This window comes from Oncorhynchus clarkii, chromosome 2 (assembly GCF_045791955.1).
Source record: "Oncorhynchus clarkii lewisi isolate Uvic-CL-2024 chromosome 2, UVic_Ocla_1.0, whole genome shotgun sequence".
NCBI classification, from domain to species: domain Eukaryota; kingdom Metazoa; phylum Chordata; class Actinopteri; order Salmoniformes; family Salmonidae; genus Oncorhynchus; species Oncorhynchus clarkii.
Window position 1 is genome coordinate 12,210,731 of NC_092148.1, and position 26,623 is coordinate 12,237,353.

General features: G+C 43.0%; 2 protein-coding genes across 17 annotated transcripts; one reads left to right on the forward strand and one right to left on the reverse strand.

Moving 5' to 3' along the window:
* Positions 1 to 5,563: 5,563 nt before the first annotated feature.
* LOC139421401 (small ribosomal subunit protein uS4) lies at positions 5,564 to 8,266 on the reverse strand. Its single transcript, XM_071172269.1, has 5 exons — positions 8,010 to 8,266; positions 7,272 to 7,383; positions 7,054 to 7,176; positions 6,531 to 6,717; positions 5,564 to 5,797 (listed from the first exon to the last, which is right to left on the reverse strand). Exons 2-5 carry the CDS (start codon positions 7,366 to 7,368, stop codon positions 5,620 to 5,622), a joined length of 585 nt encoding a protein of 194 aa, XP_071028370.1. The 5' UTR covers positions 7,369 to 7,383; positions 8,010 to 8,266; the 3' UTR covers positions 5,564 to 5,619.
* A 527-nt stretch (positions 8,267 to 8,793) lies between these two features.
* On the forward strand, positions 8,794 to 22,875 carry LOC139421421 (RNA binding protein fox-1 homolog 1-like). 16 transcript variants are annotated; one of them, XM_071172341.1, is made up of 12 exons: positions 8,794 to 9,261; positions 13,687 to 13,923; positions 18,123 to 18,302; positions 18,440 to 18,493; positions 18,621 to 18,713; positions 18,799 to 18,868; positions 19,474 to 19,557; positions 19,920 to 20,052; positions 20,172 to 20,211; positions 20,312 to 20,379; positions 21,292 to 21,373; positions 21,557 to 22,875. In XM_071172341.1, the coding sequence occupies exons 1-12, from the start codon at positions 9,175 to 9,177 to the stop codon at positions 21,599 to 21,601; spliced, it is 1,173 nt and encodes a 390-aa protein (XP_071028442.1). In that variant the 5' UTR covers positions 8,794 to 9,174; the 3' UTR covers positions 21,602 to 22,875. The 16 variants fall into 16 exon arrangements, with proteins under 16 accessions (XP_071028442.1, XP_071028480.1, XP_071028455.1 ...); XM_071172379.1 differs by having other exon boundaries at positions 19,474 to 19,533; XM_071172354.1 differs by having other exon boundaries at positions 18,799 to 18,856; positions 19,474 to 19,545; positions 20,157 to 20,211.
* The last annotated feature ends 3,748 nt before the right edge of the window (positions 22,876 to 26,623 follow it).

Here is a 26,623-nt window from a genome sequence, read left to right on the forward strand (position 1 = left end):
TCTGCTAATTTGTTAGGGACTCCATTCTCAAACCCGTGAGAGAATACCAGTAACAACTGCTGCAATATTTGCAGTTTTAATCCCTCAATTAAAAGCCCATCCTCTTAAGGCAGATCTGTTGCTATGATACTGCTACAGGGAACAGTGAGAAGATATTGTTTTATATTGGAGATACACAGAATAATGTTAATAGACTGGACTGGAATAGAGATGGTGAATGTCACTCCAATGCCATGACCCTTTAACCAATCATAGGCCTGGTTTGAAAATGCATCCTCCAATGCTGGCCTTACCAGTGCTGTCCACTGTCATGTTACTGGTGCTGGTGGATCTGAACATGATACTGGGGATGAGGACGAACCCAGCAATCAGCAAAAACAACAGGAAGTTGAGCACCACCAGGAAGCGCAGGAACATGAAGTAGGACTGGACACCACCGCCAAAGTGTCCTGCAAAGACAGGGGTCACAGGGCCATGTTGTGAATGTGAAGGCAACATAATTAACTACAACAGTAGCCCTGGAATGTTATTCATATTTTTCAGAATTAATTTAAATAAAAATAACATAATGGCATGCAATGTCAGAATGTAATACATTTCAACTCCTACGTGACATGGTACAGGGTCTTTGTTTTTTAAGCCCATTACCATGTGTATGAGGTGTGTATTTTAGTTTCAAAGGAGATTTGTTTAAGACTACCAAGAAACACTATGTGACCCTCATTTAGCCCAATGCAGTAGAAATGTGTGGAACCGAGGCCTTTTAGATATTGCTGAAAGCCCTGGGAAAACGTAACCTATATGTGAGGTGATTGTGTATGCATTAACAAGTGCATATAGTTAAGTTCTGTATATGTCACATACAGAAGTTTACATACACCTTAGCCAAATACATTTAAACTTAGTTTTTCACAATTCCTGACATTTAATCCTAGTAAAAATTCCCTGTCTTAGGTCAGTTAGGATCACCACTTTATTTTAAGAATGTGAAATGCCAGAATAATAGTAGAGAGAATGATTTTTCAGCTTTTATTTCTTTCATCACATTCCCAGTGGGCCAGAAGTTTACATACACTCAATTAGTATTTGGTAACATTGCCTTTAAATTGTTTAACTTGGGTCAAACATTTCAGATAGCCTTCCACAAGCTTCCCACAATAAGTTGGGTGAATTTTTGCCCATTCCTCCTGACAGAGCTGGTGTAACTGAGTCAGGTTTGTAGGCCTCCTTGCTCGCACACGATTTTTCAGTTCTGCCCACAAATGTTCTATGGGATTGAGGTCAGGGCTTTGTGATGGTCACTCCAATACCTTGACTTTGTTGTCCTTAAGCCATTTGCCACAACTTTGGAAGTATGCTTGGGGTCATTGTACATTTGGAAGACCCGTTTGCGACCAAGCTTTAACTGATGTCTTGAGATGTTGCTTCAATATATCCACATCATTTTCCTACCTCACAATGCCATCTATTTTGTGAAGTGCACCAGTCCCTCCTGCAGCAAAGCACCCCCAAAACACGATGCTGCCACCCCCGTGCTTCACGGTTTGGATGGTGTTCTTCAGCGTGCAAGCCTCCAACTTTTTCCTCCAAACATAACAATGGTCATTATGGCCAAACAGTTCTATTTTTGTTTCATCAGACCAGAGGACATTTCTCCAAAAAATGTCCTCCCATGTGCAGTTGCTAATGGTAGACTGGCTTTTTTTATGGCGGTTTTGGAGCAGTGGCTTCTTTCTTGCTGAGCGGCCTTTCAGGTTATGTCGATATAGGACTCAATTTACTGTGGATATAGATACTTTTGTACCTGTTTCCTCCAGCATCTTCACAAGGTCCTTTGCTTGCTGTTGTTCTGGGATTGATTTCCACTTTTCGCACCAAAGTATGTTCATCTCTAGGAGACAGAACGTGTCTCATTCCTAAGCGGTATGACGGCTGCGTGGTCCCATGGTGTTTATACTTGGGGACTATTGTTTGTACAGGTGAACGTGGTATCTTCAGGCGTTTGGAAATTTCTCCCAAGGATGAACCAGACTTGTGGAGGTCTACAATTTTTTTTCTGGGGTCTTGGCTGATTTTTTTTGATTTTCCCATGATGTCAAGCAAAGAGGCACTGAGTTTGAAGGTAGGCCTTGAAATACATCCACAGGTACACCACCAATTGACTCAAATATTGTGAATTAGCCTATCAGAAACTTCTAAAGCCATGACATCATTTTCTGGAATTTTCCAAGCTGCTTAAAGGCACAGTCAACTTAGTGTATGTAAACTTCTGACCCACTGGAATTCTGATACAGTGAATTATAAGTGAAATAATCTGTCTGAAAACAATTGTTGGAAAAATGACTTGCACAAAGTAGATGTCCTAACCGACTTGCCAAAACTATAGTTTGTTAACAAGAAAATTGTGGAGTGGTTGAAAAACGAGTTTTAATAACCCCAACCTAAGTGTATGTAAGGTTCTGTCTTCAACTGTATATAATTTGTACATTTTGAATAATGTCTCTTAGGGCTGGGAATTGCCAGGGACCTCACGATAAGATATTATATCGATACTTTGGAGCTGATACAATATGTATTGCAATTCGATAATGTGATTTTTTTGCGATTCAATGTTCCAAACGTACTTCTCACCATATGTCTGCTGCAAAGGGACCGCCATTGAGAACACAAGTTGTAATCAGTCATGGAAGTAAGTGCTGAAAACAAATCGGCTCCGGATTTAAAAATAAGTTATGAAGAAAAAATACTGGAGTTGTGTTGCAGATACAGCCAACCAGTGCAAAAAAATCATTGCGATATTGTCAAAACGATACAACATATCGTCAAAAATAATATCTCGGTATGTAACTGCATGGATTTCTTCCCCCCCATCACTAATGTCTCACCGCCAGCTGCTCTTGCTTCACTGGAGGACCTACAGCAACAATAACACCCACACACATTTCACTTACAATGAACCTTCAGAGCAGAGCAGATAGGCCTATTATACATCATGAAGCACGCAGATGATCTTCCCTGAGACGGTTTCTAACAGTTTGTGCAGAAAGTCTAAGGTTTGCAACAAACAAAAAAGTTTAATGAGCTGGTCTCAGACAATCCCGCTGGTGAGGTCCTGGGCTGGCCTGGCAACATGTGGTCTGCGGTTGTGAGGCCTGTTGGACATACTGCCAAATTCTATAAATCTATGTTGGAGGCAGCTTATGGTAGAGAAATGAACATTCAATTCTCCGGCAAAAGCTCAATTGAACATTTCTGCAGTCAGCATGCCAGTTGCACACTCCGCACCAGTGTTACGATAAAGTTGTTTAATTAGCTTCTTGATATGCCACAACTGTCAGATGGATGTATTTTCTTGGTAAAGGAGAAATGCTCACTAACGGATATAAACAACTGTGTGCACAAAATTTGATAGAAAAGCATTTTGGAACATTTCAGGGATCTTTTATTTCAGCTCATGAAACACGGGACCAACACTTTACATATTGATTTATATTTCTGTTCAGTGTATACTGTATCATTGGGTATGACAGCTGAACAAAGCTTATGATAAATTAAGTAATATTCCTCAAGAATCAATGGGTTCTCTATATTAATGTAAAATTCCAAACCATTTCAAGCAGAATGATTGATTCTTTTTTAAGTGTACTGCCTTCATTTATGGAGTGGGCAGTGTCCATGGGCGGGGTTTTGGTTGTGATTGACACGTTGTTGCGGTAGTAGGAAATGGGATTTACCAAATCATCACTGTGCTTGAATATTTGTTCCAGGGATTGTTAACTATATTGAATGTCGGCCTGATTTTAAACGTGAGTACATTTACTCTAGAAGTTTAGCTACATCCTTTGAACAGAGATGCACATCCTAACATGTCTAAAAAAAATGACACATGCTTGTCACCAGTAGCGTTGAAAGGTTGCAAGTTTGAATTCCAGAGCTGACAAGGTACAAATCTGTTCTGCCCCTGAACAAGGCAGTTAACCTGCTGTTCCTAGGACGTCATTGAAAATAAGAATTTGTTCTTAACTGACTTGCCTAGTTAAAGGTAAAAACAATAATTGGTTAACTAGCAGGTGGGTAGGAGCTGTGCAGTGTCATGTTGGTTCCAGACTTGGTGCATCAGTTCTCCATGTTATCAGAACTGTCTTGGGTGGCTGGAGTCTTAATTTTTAGGGCCTTCTGACACCGCCTGGGTTAGAGGTCCTGGATGGCAGGGAGCTCAGCCCAAGTTATGTACTGGGCCATAAGCACTACTCTCGAGCGCCTTGCAGTTGGATGCTGAGCAGTTCCCATACCAAGTGGTGATGCAGCCAGTCAAGAGGCTCTCAATGGTGCAGCTGTAGGACTTTTTGAGGTTCTGAGGGCCCATGCTAAATCTCTTCAACCTGAGGTGTTCTGCCCTTTTCAACGTGTGTAGACACCAAGGAACTTGAAGCTCTCGACCTGCTCCAAAACAATGTGCACGGGGGAATGCTCGGCCCTCCATTTCCTGTAGTCCACGATCAGCTCCTTTGTCTTGCTGAGGTTGTCCCGGCACCACACTACCAGATCTGACCTCCCTGTAGGCTGTCTCAAGAATAAGCAAATAGCACAGGCTAAGTGCTTTGTCTGCCATAACACTCCAATAAGATTGTGGATTCATGGGGAAGAAATGTAGGTAAAATGCATGTTTTATCATACAGCCTAGTTAGATTGACGATTCATAAATTTGACACTTGAAATGTAGGCCAATCTGCAGTAAAAATGATAAAGCAGTCATCCCCCCACTCCTTTATGGGGCTGGAGAAATGTAAACTCATTCAGACGGCTATGGATGCAAGGAACAAATATCCATAATATGAAATGTTTAACATTGGTTACAATGGCATAAAACAAGCTTATGTTGGATCCTGATGGAAATACACTGAACACAATGGGCCTCATGATATCTGTGCATTCAAATTGCCATGTATAAAATGCAATTGAGTTCATTTTTCCAGTTTATGCCTGCCCATACCATAACCCCACCACCATCATGGGGCACAGCTCACAACTTGACATCAGCAAACCGCTCGCCCACATGACGCCATACACGCAGTCTGCCCAGTACAGTTGAAACCGGAATTCATCCATGAAGGGCACACTTCTCCGGCATGCCAGTGGCCATTAGGTCGGTTACAACGTAGAACTGCAGTCAGGCCAACGCTCTAACCACTAGGCTACCTGCCGCCCCAATAGCTATAGATGATCTGCATTCACCTTTTGTCCTCTTGACTTGTCACTATTCATCCCATTGCCTAGTCACTTACAATCTACTTAAATTCCTTAATAGCCCCACACAACCTGGTACCATGTCTCTAGTCAAGTTATGGTTAGCCAGGTTTACTTTTCATTTATTTCTCTCCACTGTTGGGAACAGTCCATAAGCAAGCAGTTCAGTTTGTCTACTCTACACCTGTTTAGTCACTCCCATAGCCAACTGAGCAAAAGTCAAAATTAATGTAGCCATTACATGAAGTCAATCATTGTGCAGAGACCTTACCTAGCTTAGTTTCCACCACATATCAAGTAAAAATGATCACTTAAATTTGTGGTCAAATGTTTTTATTATTGAAAAACAGGAAGTGTCAGTCAGCCTCCATTTTAATCCTCCTCTTCCTCATCAGCTCCCCCAGCACCACCCTGGCCCTTCTTGGCATTCTTTCTCTTGACACGGCCGGGGCGTCCGCCACCGTATGGTGAACGCAGGGAGAAGTCAATGTGCTTCTGGCTGTCCAGGCGCACCACGAAGGAGGGGATGTTGACCACCTGCTTGCGCACACTGGAGAGAAAGGAGACCTCAATGAGTGGTTTGTTCCTCCCCACTTAATATCATAGACAAATAACCATCTACATGGGAATAATTTGGCATCAATGACAGGCCTCATTCACGAGGAATTCTTGACACCACAGGAAGTCTGAATATTAATTGTAATCATCGGCCTGCCTGATGAGGATAAGTACTAACCAAACTAAATTGAAGACCATGCAATTGCCTGACAAGTCAAATACACTTGACAGTTTGCCGTGACCATTGGTCCACATCTGCTTGAGGTGCAATCCTCCATACATTACCTGTCAGCAAATAAGACCGTAGCAGTCTGCCTCTCACTTGGCTCTGGGCAGGCTTATAGACGAGGTACAGTCTGTTACTGCATTGACCTTGCTGAAACTGGTTTGCCTACTCTTGATGGGCAGGATTGGCCCTGGGCAGTCATTGACAAGGTATACGGTTTGTTACCGAATTGACCTTGCTGAAATGTTAAACCATACCCAGGGGTGAGCTATCGTTTGTGAGGCCCTCTAAGGATTGAGAAAGTAACTTGTGAGTTGTGCAGTTTCACCTCAGTTACCTGAACAGTTAATATAGGCGAGAGAATTTTAGAAATGTACATGTTACAAATGGTTTAACAACCACTCAAGTTCATCATAGAGCCTATTTAAAATAGACCAATGTAATGATCTATCGACTTGTCCTTTCTAGCATGGCCATCTAGTGAACATCAACAGCTTACCGGATGTGCCTCTGGCGGATGAGAACGCGGGCATGGTGGATGCTCTTAGCAAGGCCCAACTTGAAAACCTGAGTCTGGAGCCTCCTCTCCAAGAAGTCCTCCACCTTCAGGCCCAGGATGTAATCGAGCTTCATCTTGCCCTCATCCAGCACACCGATCCTCACCAGACGCCTGAGCAGGGCATTACCTAGGAGACAGGATGCAGCAATTCAGTCACTGATCAAAGTAGGGCCCGTTAATCTGGCCCTAATTAGGGACTGATTGAGACCTGGAACCCCAGGTGGGTGCAATTAATTCAGGTAGAACCAGCAGTAATCTGGACCTCTTTAAGGTAAAATCTGAATACTCCCGATTTAAGGCATCTGGAAATCTGACTGACGGCCTCATTCACGAGGAATTCTTGACACCACAGACAATCTGAATATCGAATATTTAAATCATTGGCCGATATCGCACTAGCTAACAGCTCAAAGGACTTCTACAGTCAAAATATAGTTCAGAGAACAATCTAGCTGTGGTGTACCTTCAAAAAGACGCTTGGGGTCCTTCTCATCCAGAGTGAGCAGCTCTCTGGCGGCCTTGCGGATCTTGGCCAGGGTGAACTTCACCCTCCACACCTCACGCTTGTTTCTCAGACCATACTCCCCTGAGAGATTAAAGTTAATTTAATGAAAAAAATGACACGGTATTTAGAGACCAGCAGATGCAATATAAACCAAAACCTGCTATTTGCACACATACCGATAAGTTTAAGCTCCTGGTCGAGACGAGACTTCTCGAAGGGGCGGCGGGGTGTGACGTAAGTCTTGCGACAAACCCAACTCCTGGCAACGGGCATGGTGGATCAAAGTGCCTGAGGAATATAATAATTGATATGGCTGTTCAGTTCCAACATTGCGATTACACAAGTGATTATACTGAATTCCAACCCATGTTAACTTTTCTGCAGACCATCTTAAGTCATACACCCATTAATACTTAACATGTTTAATAAGGCCGTTACGCTATTATCAAAATATAATTTAATTGTATGGATCAGGGTCGGTTCACTGACAGGCTCCGATAGTGGTACTCCGTAATTTGGCTGGCGAAACCAAGTGGGAACGTGTTAGCCATTTAACTAGCGTCAAATAACATTTATATTAAGGAATTGGTTTCCCAACCTACATAACTTCAAATTGTAAATGTAGTTTGATAAAGGGTAAAGCTTTTAAGATGCAGAGATAACTACAGCACAGTAACGTGCCGGCGCTAGCTCACTCTTACTAGCTAGCTAACGTTAGCGTGCTAACCACGTTGTACAGTGCGTGGACGACTGACATGACCGAATAAGGCAGAAGTTAAGCCAAAAATATACAAAAGATGTTGGTCGGTGTAACCGAACTGCACAACTAAACGTATAAATACATTACTTCTCAACATTGCGACCCTACTTCTATGGAAAAACAAGACAGACTAAAGAGCATAATACGTTATTACCTATCTCCCACAGGCCAGTACGATAAAGAGGAAGTCAAGTTGGAGCTCTCCAATATTTATATGGATCCCGCGAACTACATTTCCCAAAAATATGTGACGACACCACTTCAAAGCAGCAGTTGGTGAAATACCTCCATCTGTTGTTCAACTTTACAACTACAGCTTTGTTCGTCAAACTAAAACCGTTTCTGTTTACTTGCTGAACAAGAACAACTAACTTTTCAAACAACTATCTAGTCTAGTGTACTACACGGAATGAACGTTGGATCACCTAGGTATGCCATGTATTATTTTGTGAGCTGTTGTGTAGGCCTCTGTTTGGTTATTGAACATTGTTTAGAAAAAAAAACGAAAAAAAAAACGTGTAACGTTATGTGTATTAGCCCGGGATCCTATGTAGGGGCTGTGTGTGTGTGTGTGTGTGTGTGTGTAAGTGTAAGTGTAAGAGACCCAGCTGTCACAAATCTCCGACAGCCACCACTGTCAGTGCTACTGGGAGACAGAGAGCAGAGATGTACACACAACAAATGGACCAGTCTGAGTGTGTTGATTCATTAATTTTTGTAAGGGTAGCTAATGCTTTTAGAAAAGTGATAGCCTACTAACCACCACACCCACTCAAACGACATGTTGTACGTGCACTCACAACAGAAGAGCGTGCATATGGTACCTAGTAATAGGCTAATTGACAGATTGAGAGAGGGGGGGGGGGGGGGTGGAGGTGGCAGAGAGAAAGAGCGAGAGAGAGAGGGACTATTTATAACACCCTGAAACGGGACCCTTTACATGTGTTTCTGTCTGTCAGGCCGACCAACTGACAGGCTGACAGACACACAGCAGTGTTATTTCTAACTTCTCTGCCACTTCCTGTCTTCCTATCTAGACAGGCTGACTGTTTCTTAGTTCAGGGAGTTTGTTTTAATTGTTTTAAGCTGAGAGGTTGACTGTTGACAGTTATCCTTCTGACTTTACAGCTCTTCCTCTCATTCACTTGGACCTTCTGTGTTTTCATCACTTGGATTCTACTCAAACTTCTTAGATTTTCCTGCCTTGTTTTTTTCATCTCCTCTGAGCATACCATTCTCTCCCTTTCCCCCTTCACCCTCTATTGTCCTCCCATCTCCCCACCGTTCCCTCTGTCCTGGTGGTTTTCGGACTATGCACCATGCTCTCTTCTCCTACAATGATTCTTCAGCCTTACGGACTGCCCGTCTATCCCCAGGGTGCCCAATGTTACCCCAGCCTAGTACAGGTAATCTACCTCTGTCTCTGTCTCTCAATCCCTCTGTTTGCCTTTTCCTTCTCTCTCCTGGTTCCTACCATGTTTTAGGCCGGGTGTGTAGCATTGGATGTCTTTCTTAGTACTCTGTCAGTAGACCCAGAGCCACATACAGTGATGGGCAAACTATCCTGCATAGCTGTTGGTGTGAACATGGGCCCCCATTGAATTCTGTATACATGGCTCTCATCTCAAGCGTCATTGAGATAGTTTGGTTTTGAGTCACTGGATATGCTGAATCACTGGCCCGGGGAATGACATGTCATCATGACACAAACAACAGGTTGGAGGGCCTGTTTGTGAAATGGAAAGGGACATTCAGATTAAATCTATTCAGGCCCAGTATTACACATTAGAAATGATACTGTTTGTGTTTGTCATGGTGATGATAGCAAAGTGGTTTATTGAACTAGATTTCAAAATAATCCAAATTATGATGTTTAGTTCAGAGTAGTTCACAGCTTAATGACGTGGTTGTTCACAGCAACTGGTTGCCAGTGTAGATTTGTGTCATGAGATTGCAAACAGCTGCATCTAGGCCTAAATACTGTTGATAGGGCCAAACCCATTTGTTTTAATTGCAATGACACACTGGCAGTTATATTTAATCTGCAGGTCTCAGTGGTGCCAGCAGAGGTGTGTGTGTGTGTGTGTGTGTGTGTGTGTTTGACAGAGTCCCTGACAACCCGTTGGTGAATGCCAGCACAGATATGATGTGTGTCTGGAATCTGTCTTCCTTGTCTCTCTGTGTCACAGCCCCTGTATTTTTAGCCTGTTCCTTGAAAAGTAGATTAACACAGAGAGAGAAGGCTCCCATGTCATGCAGATAAGGGGGACACTGATATCCTGATAGTGTGTAGCCTAAGTAGGGGGATGAGGACCAGTGTACTGTGCTATGATCAGAACATAGCAGCGGAGTAAAATGTCTGACGATCTGTGTTTATGATCATATTACCTGTTCCATATTACTGTACTGTATGTAATATACACTAAGTGTACAAATCATTAAGAACACCTTCCTAATATTGAGTTGCACCCCCCTTTTCCCTCAGAACAGCCTTAATTTGTCGGGGCATGGACGCTACAAGGTGTCAAAAGCATTCCACAGGGATGTTGGCCCATGTTGACTCCCGTGCTTCCCACAGTTGTACCAAATTGGCTGGATGTGTTTTGGTTGGTCGACCATTCTTGATACACATGGGAAACTGTTGAGCGTGAAATCCAGCTGCGTTGCGATTCTTGACCCACTCAAACCTGTGCGCCTGGCACCTACTACCATACCCCGTTATTAAATATTTTGTCTTGCCCATTCTCCCTCTGAATGGCACACCGACACAATCCATGTCTCAGTTGTCCCAAGGCTTACAAATCCTTCCTTGTCCTGTCTTCTTCCCTTCATTTACCCTGACTTAAGTGGTTTTAACAGGTGACATCAATAAGGTAGCATAGCTTTCACCTGGATTCACCTGGTCAGTCTATGTCATGGAAAGATGTTTTGTACACTCAGTGTAAACATACTGAATAGAGTAGACCATAGGGTGTGTGAGTGTTTTTGTCTGTGCGTTTGTATCCCCTGCTTTATGAGCTCTCTTAAAGGGCACATCAGCAGTTTCCTGTCATCTTCGGAGTGTAAATCCTCCAGCAGCTGTCCCAGCAACCACCTGTCTCAGAGCCGGTGACCTTTGACCCTGAGTCCTGACAGCTGAATAGGACAGGACAGAGGAGAACAAATGGCAATCAAAAAAAGACTGCAAGGAATAAAGTTGAGACACATGGAGAGATACTGTGTATAATGTTTGTTTGTTGACAATGTAATACTGTACTGGGAGTGGGAGACAAAGAGAGAGAGAGAGAGTGTGTGAAGGTGGCCAGTGCTAGTATCAAATAGATTCTATTATCTCCCCCTGTCAGACACTCTCCATGTATGGTGTGAGCTTGGGAAGGTCAGATATTGGGGGGTGAGGTGGGGCGGGGGGGGGACACAATACAGGCATGTGTGTCGGTGTTGACATGTCCTCTAACATAGTTACTGTGTGTACTGATTGCCAGGATCTGCCATGTGAAAGCTGAAAGGACAGTTTCTGAATGATTATGCGTCAACCCTGGAATAAACCCAGATATACAACACACATGCCTTCCAATATCAGCAGACAGGATGCAGAGTAGTACATGTCAAAACATATTATCTTTAAAGGTTTTACTCTGATTTTTTACATGGTTGTTGTTTTGGCCCATTTGAAAGCACTATATGTAAGATGATGCGCTAAATGACTAACCTTGTAAATGATATGCCTGTAAATCTATTCTAGAGACCTAATACATTCTAGATGGTATCAGTCTCACTCCTGACCATCTCCCGGTGGAATTTCTAAAGTAAGAATTCAGAGGTATAGGAGGAACACCTGTGTGGTCTGTCAAGAGAAATCGTGTACTTTGTACTGAAACCCCTGATGTTTGATAGGAAGAATCTGAGACCTACACAGACAAGGTGTTCCTTTTCCACTCCTAGTGAACTAAGATAGTATATCTTATATTTAACATAACATTTACATGTTAGTCATTTAGCAGATGCTCTTATCCAGAGTGACTTACAGTGAGTTCATTCATCTTAAGATAGCTAGATGGGACAACCACACATCACAGTTATAGCAACTACGTTGTTCCTCAATAAATGAAGTTATCAGCAAAGTCAGTGCTAGTAGGAAAAGACAAGTGTGAGTGTTAGTTCATATCTTAGTATAGTAAGACCTTTGATGCTGCGGTTTTACCTGCAGTAGCCACACTGTCTTCTTAGACCTATGAGAATGTAGGACACTCTCCCTGCGTTACGTATCAGAATCAGCTGATCATACAAGGTTTAATGATCAGATCAGCTTTCATACCTTCCCTCCACTTCGCCCTCTTCAATTTCACCATCAGTCCTATCTCACCCATTCGATGAGTGCAACAGCTGATGGACAGATAGAGGGGGAGGAGGAGGAGACGAGGTTGGAGAGAACAACATGAATCTGTATTAAATTACAGCCAGTCTGATATATAGGCCTTGACACTTACTATGTTTACAACTGTAAAGGACAACATAAAAATCTTCTAATGGCGCTGCCAATCTTCTGGTTGACCGCTGGTCAGTTTCAGAGTAGAGATATAAGGGTTTATTACTGTGTTTTAATGTGAAAGATATAAAACTACCCAAATATTTCCTGCCTGCTTGTCTCTTCAAAGAGTTTGGTCAAAAATAAGATATTGGAATGATATGAATATTTACAAGGCATAGGAATATTTAAAAGGTAGTACGTCAGCAATTACAGGGTAATAATAAGGATAGTATTCTTAGAGGTGACCTTTTAGTAGGCAAGTTGAAATACGACTACAGTATTAGCTTTTAATGTAGAAATTACACATTTTGTGTAGCTCCTAAGTTTTTAGTGTGTTTCTGTGCGGAGGGGGGGGGTGGTTAAAAGTGATTGACAGGTACAAATGATCACAGCTGGCATATCCCCCCCCAGCTCCACCTCCCCCCAGCACTCCTGTCATGTGATTGGTGGTTTAGTAGAACTTATGGTGTAGTGGGCGGGTGGAAGCCGGCATTAAAACATGTGGCAGTTGTTGGACAATGTACCAGAGAATCAGACATGCAGTGACGGGGTAAGACTATCTATTCTCCTGTTGTGTCTGTGTCACCACTATCACTTTTCATTGTGTGAGAATTGGTCACGTCACTGTGTGAACTCTGCTTTCTTGTTGTTTATTTTGGTACATTGAAGAATCAATGGATTAGAATGGATTTGGTACATTGATTAGATGATTATGATGATGTTGAAGGTATTAGTCTGAGATCAGTTTTGTGCTGAGTTGATTTTTCATTACAATTAAGTTGGCATAAGTGGTAAATTATGGATATTTGCCAGATACTCTTTTCCAAAGGATGCTGAATCCTGAATGAATACTCAAAAGGAATGGTATACCTATCATAGTGAGCTGTACTGTAGGTATGAGTCTGTTGTGTGGATCTTTCTTAAGGTCCTCTAGTTTTGTACCAGCTGTGCAAATCTAAACTGCCCAGCACCACTCAACCATAAGACATTTCCCAGGTGATATTTTAGACTCAACGACTCTTATGAAGAGTTTTTGACTTTTATGACTTTTATGAAGCCCGAGGTCTTTGTGCTTACATTAGAGATGATTCTATGGGCAGTATGCTGTGAATCAAAAAGGTATATTTTTAATGTAATTCATGAATAATCTGGTGATAGTAATTGATTATTTTGTTTCTTATAACAAGTGTCAACCACTATTACAATTTCAATATGGTTTATCCTACAGCTAGGTTGGATAGATACTATGACAATGTTATTTTGATTGATTATTGACTGATTCTCTTCTCTCATTCAATCCCAGGGAGGCCCTGGGCAGGAGGCCTGCCCCGGCAGTGGTGACCCCACCCTCCCACAGGTCTATGCCCAGCCTCCCTCATACCCTCCACCAGGACAAGCTCCTCCCACACCTGCAGGCAGACTTCCTCCTCTAGACTATAGTTCCGCCCACCCCAACTCAGAGTACCAGGAGCATCACCAGCTCAGAGTCTATCAGGGCCCGCAACACGAAGGGGCTGACACTCTGGCAGCCATTAGCACGGTAAGAACAACATGATAGACTGGAGGTGTGGGACTATAGAAGTAGTGTCCAGGAAAGATAGAGAGACAGAGATACTTTGTAATCAAGATATGTAGCTACTGTATGTGTATATGGGGGAATCACATGTTGTTTGTAACATATTTCTAGGAGGGGATGTTATTCTAATCAACAACAACATGTCATACAAAGTTTGAGGAAATTCTTTGTCAGTACAATGGAACACACACACACACAGAGGACCCTACTTCTATATTTAGCTCCCCAACTCCACTCCTGTGCCCATGTAGGGGAATCTCCTCTGACACCCAGCAGAGCAGATAGGGGCAGCTGAGAGGAGATTCATTTTTGAAAGTGAATCCCCCCCATCTCTCTCTCTCTCTTTCCCTCTCCCATTATCTGGAAATAGAGCAGGTAACCCCAAAGCCGTTAACATGCAGTATGTCTGTGTAAGATCATGCACCGAGGTTACTGGTAGGGGTTCGGGGTAAAGAAAGTTGAGAAAGGAGAAGTTAAAAACACAGGAGAATGGAACAACACAGTATTTAAATGTAGGATTATAATTTAAATGTATTTTGGTATATTGTACGGCATAAGTTATTAGGTCAGTTATCAAGGTTCAATATTTCCTACTATTTATTTTCATATAGTCTACAGCACAAAATGACATGTATTTGATGGGATCTTCTGTAGTTTCATTAGGAACAAGGCCTAGTTTCTGAACTTATAATGAGGAAAACATGTACAAGTATGTTTATGTCCAGTGTCCTGGTAGGCTTTATATACTGTAGCTTATTACTCTAGACAAAGACAGAGGTGAATGGTGAATCAAGGTCAATGCATTGTGACTGTGAAGTCCTTTTCCCTGCCTCAGCAGCTCTTTCTGATGTCATAACTGACTTTTATGGCCACATTTATATATTCCATCACTAGAGCCCCTGACTTACAAGGTCCGTCCTGATTTTCGGGGAAAGTTGAGACGCCGCCACACATCATGGAGGTGGGGTCAACGGGGGAGGCCGAACGGGTGACCCCTCCCCCTCCGAAATATTGGCCAGGTTCAGAAATCAATTTTGCATCGTGACATGACACCAACATCCAACCCAACCCACCCACCCCTTTCTTCCACTGCCCCCTCCCCTCTCTTCACTGTCCCACTTCCCATGTTTCTGGTATGTGTATGTGTGTGAGGATGATGAGGAGGTGGTGTTTGTGTGAACCATGCTGCCATGGGAAGCCAGTATATAACAACACAGCAGTAGCCTGTATGTACTGTATGTGTTTGTGTGAAGCTGTCTCGCTCTCTCTCTCTGTGTGAATGTGTCTCTCTATCCCTCTCCCTCTGTTTCTACCCCACTTATTAATACATGCCCCCTCGGAATCTTGAGTAATGATCTTTAACCTTTGGCAGAAATAAGCAGCACCGTGACCCCAAACTGACATTTAGAACATTCAACTTTGACCCTGCCCGGCACTATGCCTCCCAGCTCCCACTCCTCACCCCAACCCAAGCTTTTTGCGCAAGTTCCTGCCTTGTTCACTTTATCTTTTTGTTTCATTTATTACTTATCGTTGCTCTGAGGACATTGTGCACATTTCTTTCTATCAGCCTTCCTATATTATAATGCTAATAATACCTGTTTTCATTTCTGCATATTAGGATCTGTATTTTGATTTGCATTAATATTTATCTGACTTCTTTCAAGCCTGCATTCACTTTGATTTTCAATTTAAAGATATTTTTCACTTTTGCTATTTTTTTCTTTGCCATTTTATTCTTCCTTTCACATTGCACTCTGCTCCCTCTCTCCTATCTCCCCCACTGCTATCTCCCTCTCTCCTATCTCCCCCACTGCTATCTCCCTCTCTCCTATCTCCCCCACTGCTCTCTCCCTCTCTCCTATCTCCCCCACTGCTCTCGCTCACTCATTTTTTTGTGTAATGTTTTTTTCATCTTAATTTTCTTGTTTGGACTCATATAATCCCTTGGTTTTTGGAGGACCAATAGACAGACACTGGCATCGTGGTGCATTTTGGGATAGTGGATGTTTTGGTTTTGAAGCACATTACTATATCCTGTATGGTTTTGCATGGGGGCACTTTAATGAGATTATATTATGAAAATGTATTCCTGCAGGCTTACTGTTTATGTGTCTATATAATCTATGTCACCTGAACTACCTAGTTATTATGAATTTCTAAGTATAATTCATCACAATTATGTTCAGTATGATATTGTATTTAGTTACAGTTCCTCCAAAGTATTTCTGTTGGGGAAGCTGTTACTTTCGGTGTTGGCTGGTTGTTATAACTGAATCAACATGACTATGTAGCCTAATATTTAGTTAGTGTACAGCAGAGGAGGCTGGTGGCAGGAGCTATAAGAGGACGGGCTCATTGTAATGGCTGGAATAGAATCAATGGAATTTTATTAGTTGTCTATTCAGAGGTGTACAAGTGCATGGACCAATTGGCAACATGTCCTTAGTTTCCTCTGTAATCTCCCCCCTTCTTTCTCTGCCTTTCCGTTGAAACCTTTTTTATATCCTTCTCCTGTTCTCTGTCCTTCTATCCTCCTCCTCTCCTCATCCTTTCCTTCTTCTCCTGCTCTCTGTCCTTCTATCCTCCTCCTCTCCTCATCCTTTCCTTCTTCTCCTGTTCTCTGTCCTTCTATCCTCCTCCTCTCCTCATCCTTTCCTTCTTCTCCTGTTCTCTGTCCTTCTATCCTCCTCCTCTCCTCATCCTTTCCTCCTTCTCCTGCTCTCTGTCCTTCTATCCTCCTCCTCTCCTCATCCTTTCCTTCTTCTCCTGCTCTCTGTCCTTCTATCCTCCTCCTCTCCTCCTCCTCTCCTCATCCTTTCCTTCTTCTCCTGTTCTCTGTCCTTCTATCCTCCTCCTCTCCTCATCCTTTCCTCCTTCTCCTGCTCTCTGTCCTTCTATCCTCCTCCTCTCCCCATCCTTTCCTTCTTCTCCTGCTCTCTGTCCTTCTATCCTCCTCCTCTCCTCATCCTTTCCTTCTTCTCCTGCTCTCTGTCCTTCTATCCTCCTCCTCTCCTCATCCTTTCCTTCTTCTCCTGCTCTCTGTCCTTCTATCCTCCTCCTCTCCTCATCCTTTCCTTCTTCTCCTGCTCTCTGTCCTTCTATCCTCCTCCTCTCCTCATCCTTTCCTCCTTCTTTTTCTTCTTCTGTTCTCTGTCCTTCTATCCTCCTCCTCTCCTCATCCTTTTCCTCCTTCTTTTTCTTCTTCTCCTGTTCTCTGTCCTTCTATCCTCCTCTCCTCATCCTTTCCTTCTTCTCCTGCTCTCTGTCCTTCTATCCTCCTCCTCTCCTCATCCTTTCCTCCTTCTTTTTCTTCTTCTGTTCTCTGTCCTTCTATCCTCCTCCTCTCCTCATCCTTTTCCTCCTTCTTTTTCTTCTTCTCCTGTTCTCTGTCCTTCTATCCTCCTCTCCTCATCCTTTCCTCCTTCTTTTTCTTATTCTCTTGTTCTCTGTCCTTCTATCCTCCTCCTCTCCTCATCCTTTCCTCCTTCTTCTCCTGTTCTCTGTCCTTCTATCCTCCTCCTCTCCCCATCCCTTCCTCCTTCTTTTTCTTCTTCTCCTGTTCTCTGTCCTTCTATCCTCCTCCTCTCCTCATCCTTTCCTCCTTCTTTTTCTTCTTCTCCTGTTCTCTGTCCTTCTATCCTCCTCCTCTCCTCATCCTTTCCTCCTTCTTTTTCTTCTTCTCCTGTTCTCTGTCCTTCTATCCTCCTCCTCTCCTCATCCTTTCCTCCTTCTTTTTCTTCTTCTCCTGCTCTCTGTCCTTCTATCCTCATCCTTTCCTCCTTCTTTTTCTTCTTCTCCTGTTCTCTGTCCTTCTATCCTCCTCCTCTCCTCATCCTTTCCTCCTTCTTTTTCTTCTTCTCCTGCTCTCTGTCCTTCTATCCTCCTCCTCTCCCCATCCTTTCCTCCTTTTTCTTCTTCTCCTGTTCTCTGTCCTATCCTCCTCCTCTTCTCATACTTTCCTCCTTATTTTTCTTCTTCTCCTGCTCTTCCTCTGTCTATTCTCTTCCTCCTCTTCTTCCTTCCTTCCTTCCTTCACTCCTCTCCTTCCTTTCCCCTTCCTTCACTTCCTTTCTTTCCTCCTCATCTCCTCTATTCTTCATTTTCCTCCTCTTCTTTTTCCTCTCTTCCTCTCCTCTCCTCCTCCTCTTCTGTCTCCCCAGGACGATGCCCTGGTTCCGGTGACCTCTGACTCCCAAGCTCTGAGCATGTCAGTGTCATCAGGGGGCGGAGCAGGAAGTGGTAGCGATGAGGAGGGGTCAGGCAAGGCCCAGCCCAAGCGTCTCCACGTTTCCAACATCCCCTTCCGCTTCAGAGACCCGGACCTCAGACAGATGTTTGGGGTGAGAGACACAACCAGTGGTTATGTCCAGGTTTATTATCCTACAAGACATGAAGTCATCCTACGAAACATTATGTCATCTCTTACAACCTCAGTGATAACCTGTGGACAAGATTGTGATCTGTTTTTGTCTTTCAGCAATTTGGCAAGATCCTGGATGTGGAGATTATCTTTAATGAGAGAGGGTCAAAGGTGAGAGACCACTCAATATCAGAAATTACAAACTGAACTAATTAAACCTGGTTGCCCTATTATTTTTTGCCTTACCAAGACAATGACAAATTGGACAATCAGAAATGTTTCTCCTTCCAACTCTCAGGGTTTTGGGTTCGTGACCTTTGAGAGCGCAATGGATGCAGACCGAGCGAGGGAAAAACTGAACGGAACGATCGTTGAGGGGAGGAAGGTTGAAGTGAGGAATAGACATACTATAGATAGTTATCTTGAATATCTGTCTGTCTGTCTGTCTGAGAAATTGTACTGTATTGTCTGTGCAGGTGAACAATGCTACAGCCAGAATAGTCACCAAGAAGCCCCAAACACCTCTTGTGAATGGTGAGGTTTCAAGTAAGATACCTAAAGTTATTTGGACACATCTTTCCGTGGCATGTGGGAGGGGTGGACATGCACTCTGTACTTCTGAACTGTGTCTGTGTTTTCCCTTTATTCTCCATGATCTCCACTGTCTCTTTCTTCCTTTACTTGTTGTTTAACCTCTTTCTCCTTCTCTCAACATCTCTCTCTCTCTCTCTCTCAACATCTCTCTCTCTCTCTCTCTCTCCTTCTTACTCTCAACATCTCCCTCCCTTTCTCTCTCTCTCTCTCTCTCTCCTTCTCTCTCTCAACATCTCCCTCCCTTTCTCTCTCTTTCTCTCTCTCTCTCTCTCTCTCCTTCTCTCTCTCAACATCTCCCTCCCGTTCTCTCTCTCCTTCTCTCTCTCAACATCTCCCTCCCTTTCTCTCTCTCTCTCTCTCTCTCTTAACTTCTCTCTCTCAACATCTCCCTCCCTTTCTCTCTCTCTCTCTCTCTCTCTCTCTTTATCTCTCTTAACTTCTCTCTCTCTCTCCTTCTTTCTCTTAACTTCTCTCTCACTCTCGCTCTCTCTCTCTCTCTTAACTTCTCTCTCACTCACTCTCGCTCTCTCTCCTTCTCTCTCTCTCTCTCTTTGTAGCCCCTGGATGGAAGATCAACCCTGTCATGGGAGCGATGTATGCACCTGAACTCTACACCGGTGAGTTTCAATGTGAGTTTTCGGGTGAGTTTGATTACTTCAATATTAGCTTGTCCTTGTCATATATGTTCTAGTACTGTATCCCTATCAAACCCAATCGGAATTCATGACCCCTTGTAGCGGAGGTCAGTCAGACTCTTGTGATGAGGCCTTGCTACCTCATCACCAAGGAGGAATACTATTTAGGTCTAATGGTTAAGACGTGGGTTTCCCAAGCAGGAGACTCGGGTTCAGATCCCACCTGTGATACTCAACCTCTCTTATCGATGGCTCCAAGAAAGCATGTTCCCTTGGGGGAGTCAATAAACCTGCTTCTAAAGGCAGGGTGGCTACAGTACATATCCTAGTGGGTACTGTAAGCTCTCTCTCTTTCTCTCTCTCCTCAGTTGCCAGTTTCCCCTACCCCGTAGCTGCTCCCACCCTGGCCTATCGGGGCTCACCACTGCGTGGGCGGGGCCGGGCTGTCTACAACACAATTCGCTCAGCTGCCGCACCCACTGCCATGCCCGCCTACCCTGGGTAAGATCATTTCTATCTTCAATAAATCTATTTTAAAAATGAATAACCATTTCCATTGTGAGTGTAAATGATTGAATTTTCACTGTTTATTGTGTGAATGATAGAATGTCTCCTTTCAGTGTGCTGTATCAAGATGGATTATATGGGGCTGAAGTCTATGTAAGTGGACATTTTTCTTCTGATTCAGCTTATTTCAGGCTGTCTACCTTGTGTTTAGCTAAAAGTTTATCTTGTCTCTGAATGTCTTTTTTCCTATCAGGGCGGGTATCCTGCAGCGTACAGAGTTGCCCAATCACCATCCGCTGCCACAGCAACATACAGTGATGGGTGAGCAGCAGCGCCCAATGACTGACAATGTGACTCTGTTTGTATGAGGATTTCAAGGTCTTTTTCCTTCAAATGGGACTTGAGATAAGCAGCACTCTAATGTTGAGGTTCTGTGGTCTTCAAGTCTGGTCTATGGAGCCTCACTGTTAGTTCTAACACAATACTAGCACACCTGTTTAGTAACCTGGACGGACATAGTGAAATAAAATCCAGGACACTCAAATTAGAATGTTATGTTACGTTTGGAATGGTATGTATTCATTTGTGGATGTCCATCATCTATTTCGTATGATATGTTACGTATGACAACAATTTGGACAATATGTTAAGAATTTGCAATATGTATGACACAAATTCCAATTTGTTGTGGCTAACGTTAGCTAGGTGGCTAACGCTACCTAGGTCGCTAACATTGGCTAGGGGTTAAGGCTAGGGTTAAGGTTAGGGTTTAGGAGTTATGTTAAAAGGGTTAGGGGAAGAGTTAGCTAACATGCAAAGTAGTTACAAAGTAGCTAAAAAGTAATAAGTAATTGCAAAGTTTCTTGCTAAAATGCCAAATTTGACCGTAATGAAATTCGAACATGACGTTTGCGTTAAACGCCCACCCAGCCACTCAGAACCGCCCACCCAGCCACTCAGAACCGCACACCCAGCCACTCAGAACCGCCCACCCAGCCACTCAGAACCGCCCACCCAGCCACTCAGAACCACCCACCCAGCCACTCAGAACCACCCACCCTCCTTTCCTTTTTGCCTTAAGTAACCTTCTGTCAAATATAACCGTACCAAACGTAACATATCATACTAATTTGAGTGTCCCGGATTTTTGTTAACTATGTTACGTCTAGTCTATGAGACCATGCTGGTTTAGTATGTTTTCTCATTTGGGGTTTTGTTTTGTCTGTCCATCAGATATGGCAGAGTTTATGCTGCTGCAACGGATCCCTACCACCATTCAGTGGGACCCACGGCAACATACGGCGTCGGAACAATGGTGAGCCTCTTTAAAACTCATAAGCAGTACCTCTCCAACGTTTAAAGTGTTCATGTTACCCACTAAGTCATCCAGACCATTGTTTCTAGCCACGAGCCAGACTTTAATCGAGCCTCAAAAAGGAATCCGTCTCAACCCGCCAGTGGGCACCGATTCACCATCATATCTTCTACTTATTTCTAGGCCAGTCTGTACAGAGGAGGATACAACCGCTTCACCCCTTATTGAGCTGCCCAATGAGAGCCTGGAAGCCGTTCTGTGACCCCGCCACCTCATCCGGGATTGGCCAGTCCCAGGACAATAACTCAGGACAGGTTATGACATCACTGAGCTCTGTGTCACCTCCTGTCTGACTCCCTCCACGTGGAGACCGATCCAACCGACTGGACGTGTAAATACTGTAGTAGTTATTCACTATTTATTCTATCAGAGAATACATATAGGATAAAGAGCCTGATCTAATGTATAGACAGTTATTTAAAATCTTTATTTTACACTTAATCTGTATTGTTTGTGCCACAGATTTGTTCCAGGGTTTAAGAATGTAAAGATTTCTGCCTCCGTACCTGGGTTATAAGCTACTCTTTCACTATTCTAACAGAGAGAGTTGAATGTGAGCCATTTTATTTTTGATTGGCTGGACTTCATGGTGAAATACTGCAACTCAAGTGGCACAACAATATTGGTTTCTCTACATGTTGACCTTTGTAAAAAAAACATTTTTGATCAACGTCTGAGCTTTTGACTTTTCAAGAGTCAAATTGTAGAGTACAATGACATTTTATACAGTTAAATTACTTAGTTTTGATGACACTGGTTTTGTCAATGATGTAGAGCACTGTTTGAGGACGTTGAAGTGTGTGTGTGTGTGTGTGTGTGCTTGTGTGTGGGAGTATGTGACGACATCAATACTCAAAGCACAAGCTATGAGAGACAGCAATGGCACTGGTATTGTAAATGTGCACAGTAATCTTTTTTGAAATGCTTCTAGAACCCTAAAACTATAATTTGCATAAAATGTATGTGTGTTTTTGCTTTCCTAACAATCTACCTCTGATTCTAAAAATGTTTCACTTGTCAAAAAAGCATTCAGGAGCCATTACTTCTCTCAACTAATTAACTGTAACAAAACATGTTTTCTTATTTTCATTGTTGAGCTTCTATCTATATTCTCTCTGCTTTGCATAATGCTCAACCCACTTTATCATTTTTCTATGGCAGCCTCATTCTGGGTTTTACTTCGCTCTGCCTGACGAGCCTGTAACCTCTATGGTGCTTTCCCTTATTTCCTCTGTCCTGTTAAACTCTAGGACGTTGTCTGGTTTCCTCTTCCTGTTCTCTCGCCTGCTTCTCTCCATTCTGTTTGAGGATCTGTGTTCCATCCATAGAAATAATCAGATGAGTTCTAGTTCTATGGGTCATCTCTCCTTCTCCATCCTGTACTCAAGCTTCACTGTTGTTTATTTGCTGTTGACCTCTCAATAAAACATTGTTTCTGTTTCCCTTTCCTCTCCTCTCTTTGATTCATGTCATTTTCCTTTCTCTTTTTCAATGCCTCTTTTTGCAGTCCTTCACTCTTCTGCTCAAACTTATATTCTCAGTGTTCCTTTTCTCAACATAACTGTACTTTTTGAGGCTGACTGATATCAGTGCAAGAAGGTTGTGGATGTTTTACAGAAATGACTGTCTGCATATGTTTATGCAACTGTTTCTGGTTCAGTACCTTTGTACTGTATGGACTGAATCGTAACTTAAAATCAGCGCATATAACTTCATATTTGAGTTTAGTATCTCAAATGTTGTATGTGTGGTTCTAGGGGGGCAACAGTATTTTACCTAGACACCCAGCCCTGTGCCTGCCTTGCTGTAGTGTGTGGTCTTACTGCGTGTGTTTCAACCTAAGGGCTAAACCTCTTCTTTATGCAAAGTTCAGCTTTAGTTTTTGTATACCAATTTCCCCTCTTTCTTTACTGCTTCATTTTCCTATCTTCTATGAAGTGGAAAAAGACTTCTCTTTCCAAGCTTTACTGTTGTTGTTCTGTTTTTTCTCACTATTTCTAAGGGGAGCTTAACCCTAACCTTAACCCTACGAGATACAATTGAGGGTTGGATAACCATGCCTACAATGTCAATTTGAAATAGAAACTAAAGTCACACTTTATCATGGTATTATTCACTTTCAACAACGGTTTGACTGTGATGCCTTCACCAGGGTATTTTGACATCTAGTAAAAATGTATAATATGGAATAATATGCCTTTTTACTTCTACTCTGCTGTCCTCTATCTCTCGTTCTCTCTCTCTCTCTCTCTTTCAAACTCCTCTGCTTTCAAGTCTGTTATTTTTCTATTTTCTTTATGCATGGCTTTCAGATTTATAATTTCCCTTTCTTTCAATCTAATGGCAATTTTAAACTTATTTAGCTTCATTTCTTCTCGTGTTTCTTCACTCTTTATCCGTTTCACCTTTTCTGTATTAATCTTATGGCTTTCTTTCTTCACCCTTTGTCTTCTTCTTTACTGACACATTTATCTTCATTTTCTAAACTTTATTTCTCTGCTTTGACGCTTTAAAATCATTTCCTCAGCATCTTGACTCTGTATCTTATCATGTATTTCTCTAAATTGTACATTCGCTAGTTTCTTTCACTGTAATGTTACCTTCCTCGCCTCTTACTTCTGCTGTCCTCTTCTCTATTTTCCCCTAAATGGTCCTTTTTCTAGGTTAATTTTTCCTCTTGCTGTCTTCTATTTACACAATATTGCTTTTTCTTTTCCCAACTTCTGTTTCTGAATTTTATTCCACTTTTCCTCTGCTACTGATATTCTGCAATTCTTTCCTCTTTGTTTCAGATTGACTCTTTCTTTCTAAACTCTCCTTTTGCTTTTTACACACTGTCCTCTTCGCTGTCTTGTAGTCATCTAGCTGTGCCACTTTTACACACTGTCCTCTTCGCTGTCTTGTAGTCATCTAGCTGTGCCACTTTTACACACTGTCCTCTTCGCTGTCTTGTAGTCATCTAGCTGTGCCACTTTTACACACTGTCCTCTTCGCTGTCTTGTAGTCATCTAGCTGTGCCACTTTTACACACTGTCCTCTTCGCTGTCTTGTAGTCATCTAGCTGTGCCACTTTTACACACTGTTCTCTTCGCTGTCTTGTAGTCATCTAGCTGTGCCACTTTTACACACTGTCCTCTTCGCTGTCTTGTAGTCATCTAGCTGTGCCACTTTTACACACTGTCCTCTTCGCTGTCTTGTAGTCATCTAGCTGTGCCACTTTTACACACTGTCCTCTTCGCTGTCTTGTAGTCATCTAGCTGTGCCACTTTTACACACTGTTCTCTTCGCTGTCTTGTAGTCATCTAGCTGTGCCACTTTTACACACTGTCCTCTTCGCTGTCTTGTAGTCATCTAGCTGTGCCACTTTTACACACTGTCCTCTTCGCTGTCTTGTAGTCATCTAGCTGTGCCACTTTTACACACTGTCCTCTTCGCTGTCTTGTAGTCATCTAGCTGTGCCACTTACACACTGTTCTCTTCGCTGTCTTGTAGTCATCTAGCTGTGCCACTTTTACACACTGTCCTCTTCGCTGTCTTGTAGTCATCTAGCTGTGCCACTTTTACACACTGTTCTCTTCGCTGTCTTGTAGTCATCTAGCTGTGCCACTTTTACACACTGTCCTCTTCGCTGTCTTGTAGTCATCTAGCTGTGCCACTTTTACACACTGTCCTCTTCGCTGTCTTGTAGTCATCTAGCTGTGCCACTTTTACACACTGTTCTCTTCGCTGTCTTGTAGTCATCTAGCTGTGCCACTTTTACACACTGTCCTCTTCGCTGTCTTGTAGTCATCTAGCTGTGCCACTTTTACACACTGTCCTCTTCGCTGTCTTGTAGTCATCTAGCTGTGCCACTTTTACACACTGTCCTCTTCGCTGTCTTGTAGTCATCTAGCTGTGCCACTTTTACACACTGTTCTCTTCGCTGTCTTGTAGTCATCTAGCTGTGCCACTTTTACACACTGTCCTCTTCGCTGTCTTGTAGTCATCTAGCTGTGCCACTTTTACACACTGTCCTCTTCGCTGTCTTGTAGTCATCTAGCTGTGCCACTTTTACACACTGTCCTCTTCGCTGTCTTGTAGTCATCTAGCTGTGCCACTTACACACTGTTCTCTTCGCTGTCTTGTAGTCATCTAGCTGTGCCACTTTTACACACTGTCCTCTTCGCTGTCTTGTAGTCATCTAGCTGTGCCACTTTTACACACTGTTCTCTTCGCTGTCTTGTAGTCATCTAGCTGTGCCACTTTTACACACTGTCCTCTTCGCTGTCTTGTAGTCTTCTAGCTGTGCCACTTTTACACACTGTCCTCTTCGCTGTCTTGTAGTCATCTAGCTGTGCCACTTTTACACACTGTCCTCTTCGCTGTCTTGTAGTCATCTAGCTGTGCCACTTTTACACACTGTCCTCTTCGCTGTCTTGTAGTCATCTAGCTGTGCCACTTTTACACACTGTCCTCTTCGCTGTCTTGTAGTCATCTAGCTGTGCCACTTTTACACACTGTTCTCTTCGCTGTCTTGTAGTCATCTAGCTGTGCCACTTTTACACACTGTCCTCTTCGCTGTCTTGTAGTCATCTAGCTGTGCCACTTTTACATTTTTTGTCTTTGATCATTTCTGTAATTCTGCTTCGCTCTACACTTTGGTATATACTTTCTCTATTAACATGAACTATTTCCTAATACTAACATTACAACCTCCTGATTCTTTTACCTGACTTGTGAGTTCTATTTTTCTGTTTGCTTTAAGCCATTTCCAATTTCTTCTTTTTCTGTTTTCTGTCTTTTATTTTGCTTTCCAATTTTAAAGTTTTCTAAATGTTATGTCCATCTTTTATTTCTCAGCTATCATTGCTTTCTTTCACTCTACTGTGCTGTCTATTTCTTCTATTTTTTGTTTCTCTATTACCTCTTCTTTCCCTCTGCTCCCATGTCCCTCTTCAGGCCATCCTCTGCTCCTCTGACCCTCTTCAGGTCCTCCTCTTTCCCTCTGCTCCTCTGACCCTCTTCAGGTCATCCTCTTTCCCTCTGCTCCTCTGACCCTCTTCAGATCATCCTCTTTCCCTCTGCTCCTCTGACCCTCTTCAGGTCATCCTCTGCTCCGCCCTTTCCCTCTGCTCCTCTTCAGGTCATCCTCTTTCCCTCTGCTCCTCTGTCCCTCTTCAGGTCATCCTCTTTCCCTCTGCTCCTCTGACC

Bases quoted from the DNA above. Each gene is read 5' to 3' on its own strand.
- LOC139421401 (XM_071172269.1), bottom strand. From the start codon at position 7,368: ATGCCCGTTGCCAGGAGTTGGGTTTGTCGCAAGACTTACGTCACACCC. The intron at 6,718-7,053 runs GTACACCACAGC...CCTGTCTCCTAG, and splicing joins CCCCAAGCGTCTTTTTGAAG to GTAATGCCCTGCTCAGGCGT. The intron at 5,798-6,530 runs GTAAGCTGTTGA...CTTTCTCTCCAG, and splicing joins ATCCGCCAGAGGCACATCCG to TGTGCGCAAGCAGGTGGTCA.
- LOC139421421 (XM_071172311.1), top strand. From the start codon at position 9,175: ATGCTCTCTTCTCCTACAATGATTCTTCAGCCTTACGGACTGCCCGTC. The intron at 9,262-13,686 runs GTAATCTACCTC...ATTCAATCCCAG, and splicing joins GTTACCCCAGCCTAGTACAG to GGAGGCCCTGGGCAGGAGGC. The intron at 18,869-19,473 runs GTAAGATACCTA...CTCTCTTTGTAG, and splicing joins TGTGAATGGTGAGGTTTCAA to CCCCTGGATGGAAGATCAAC.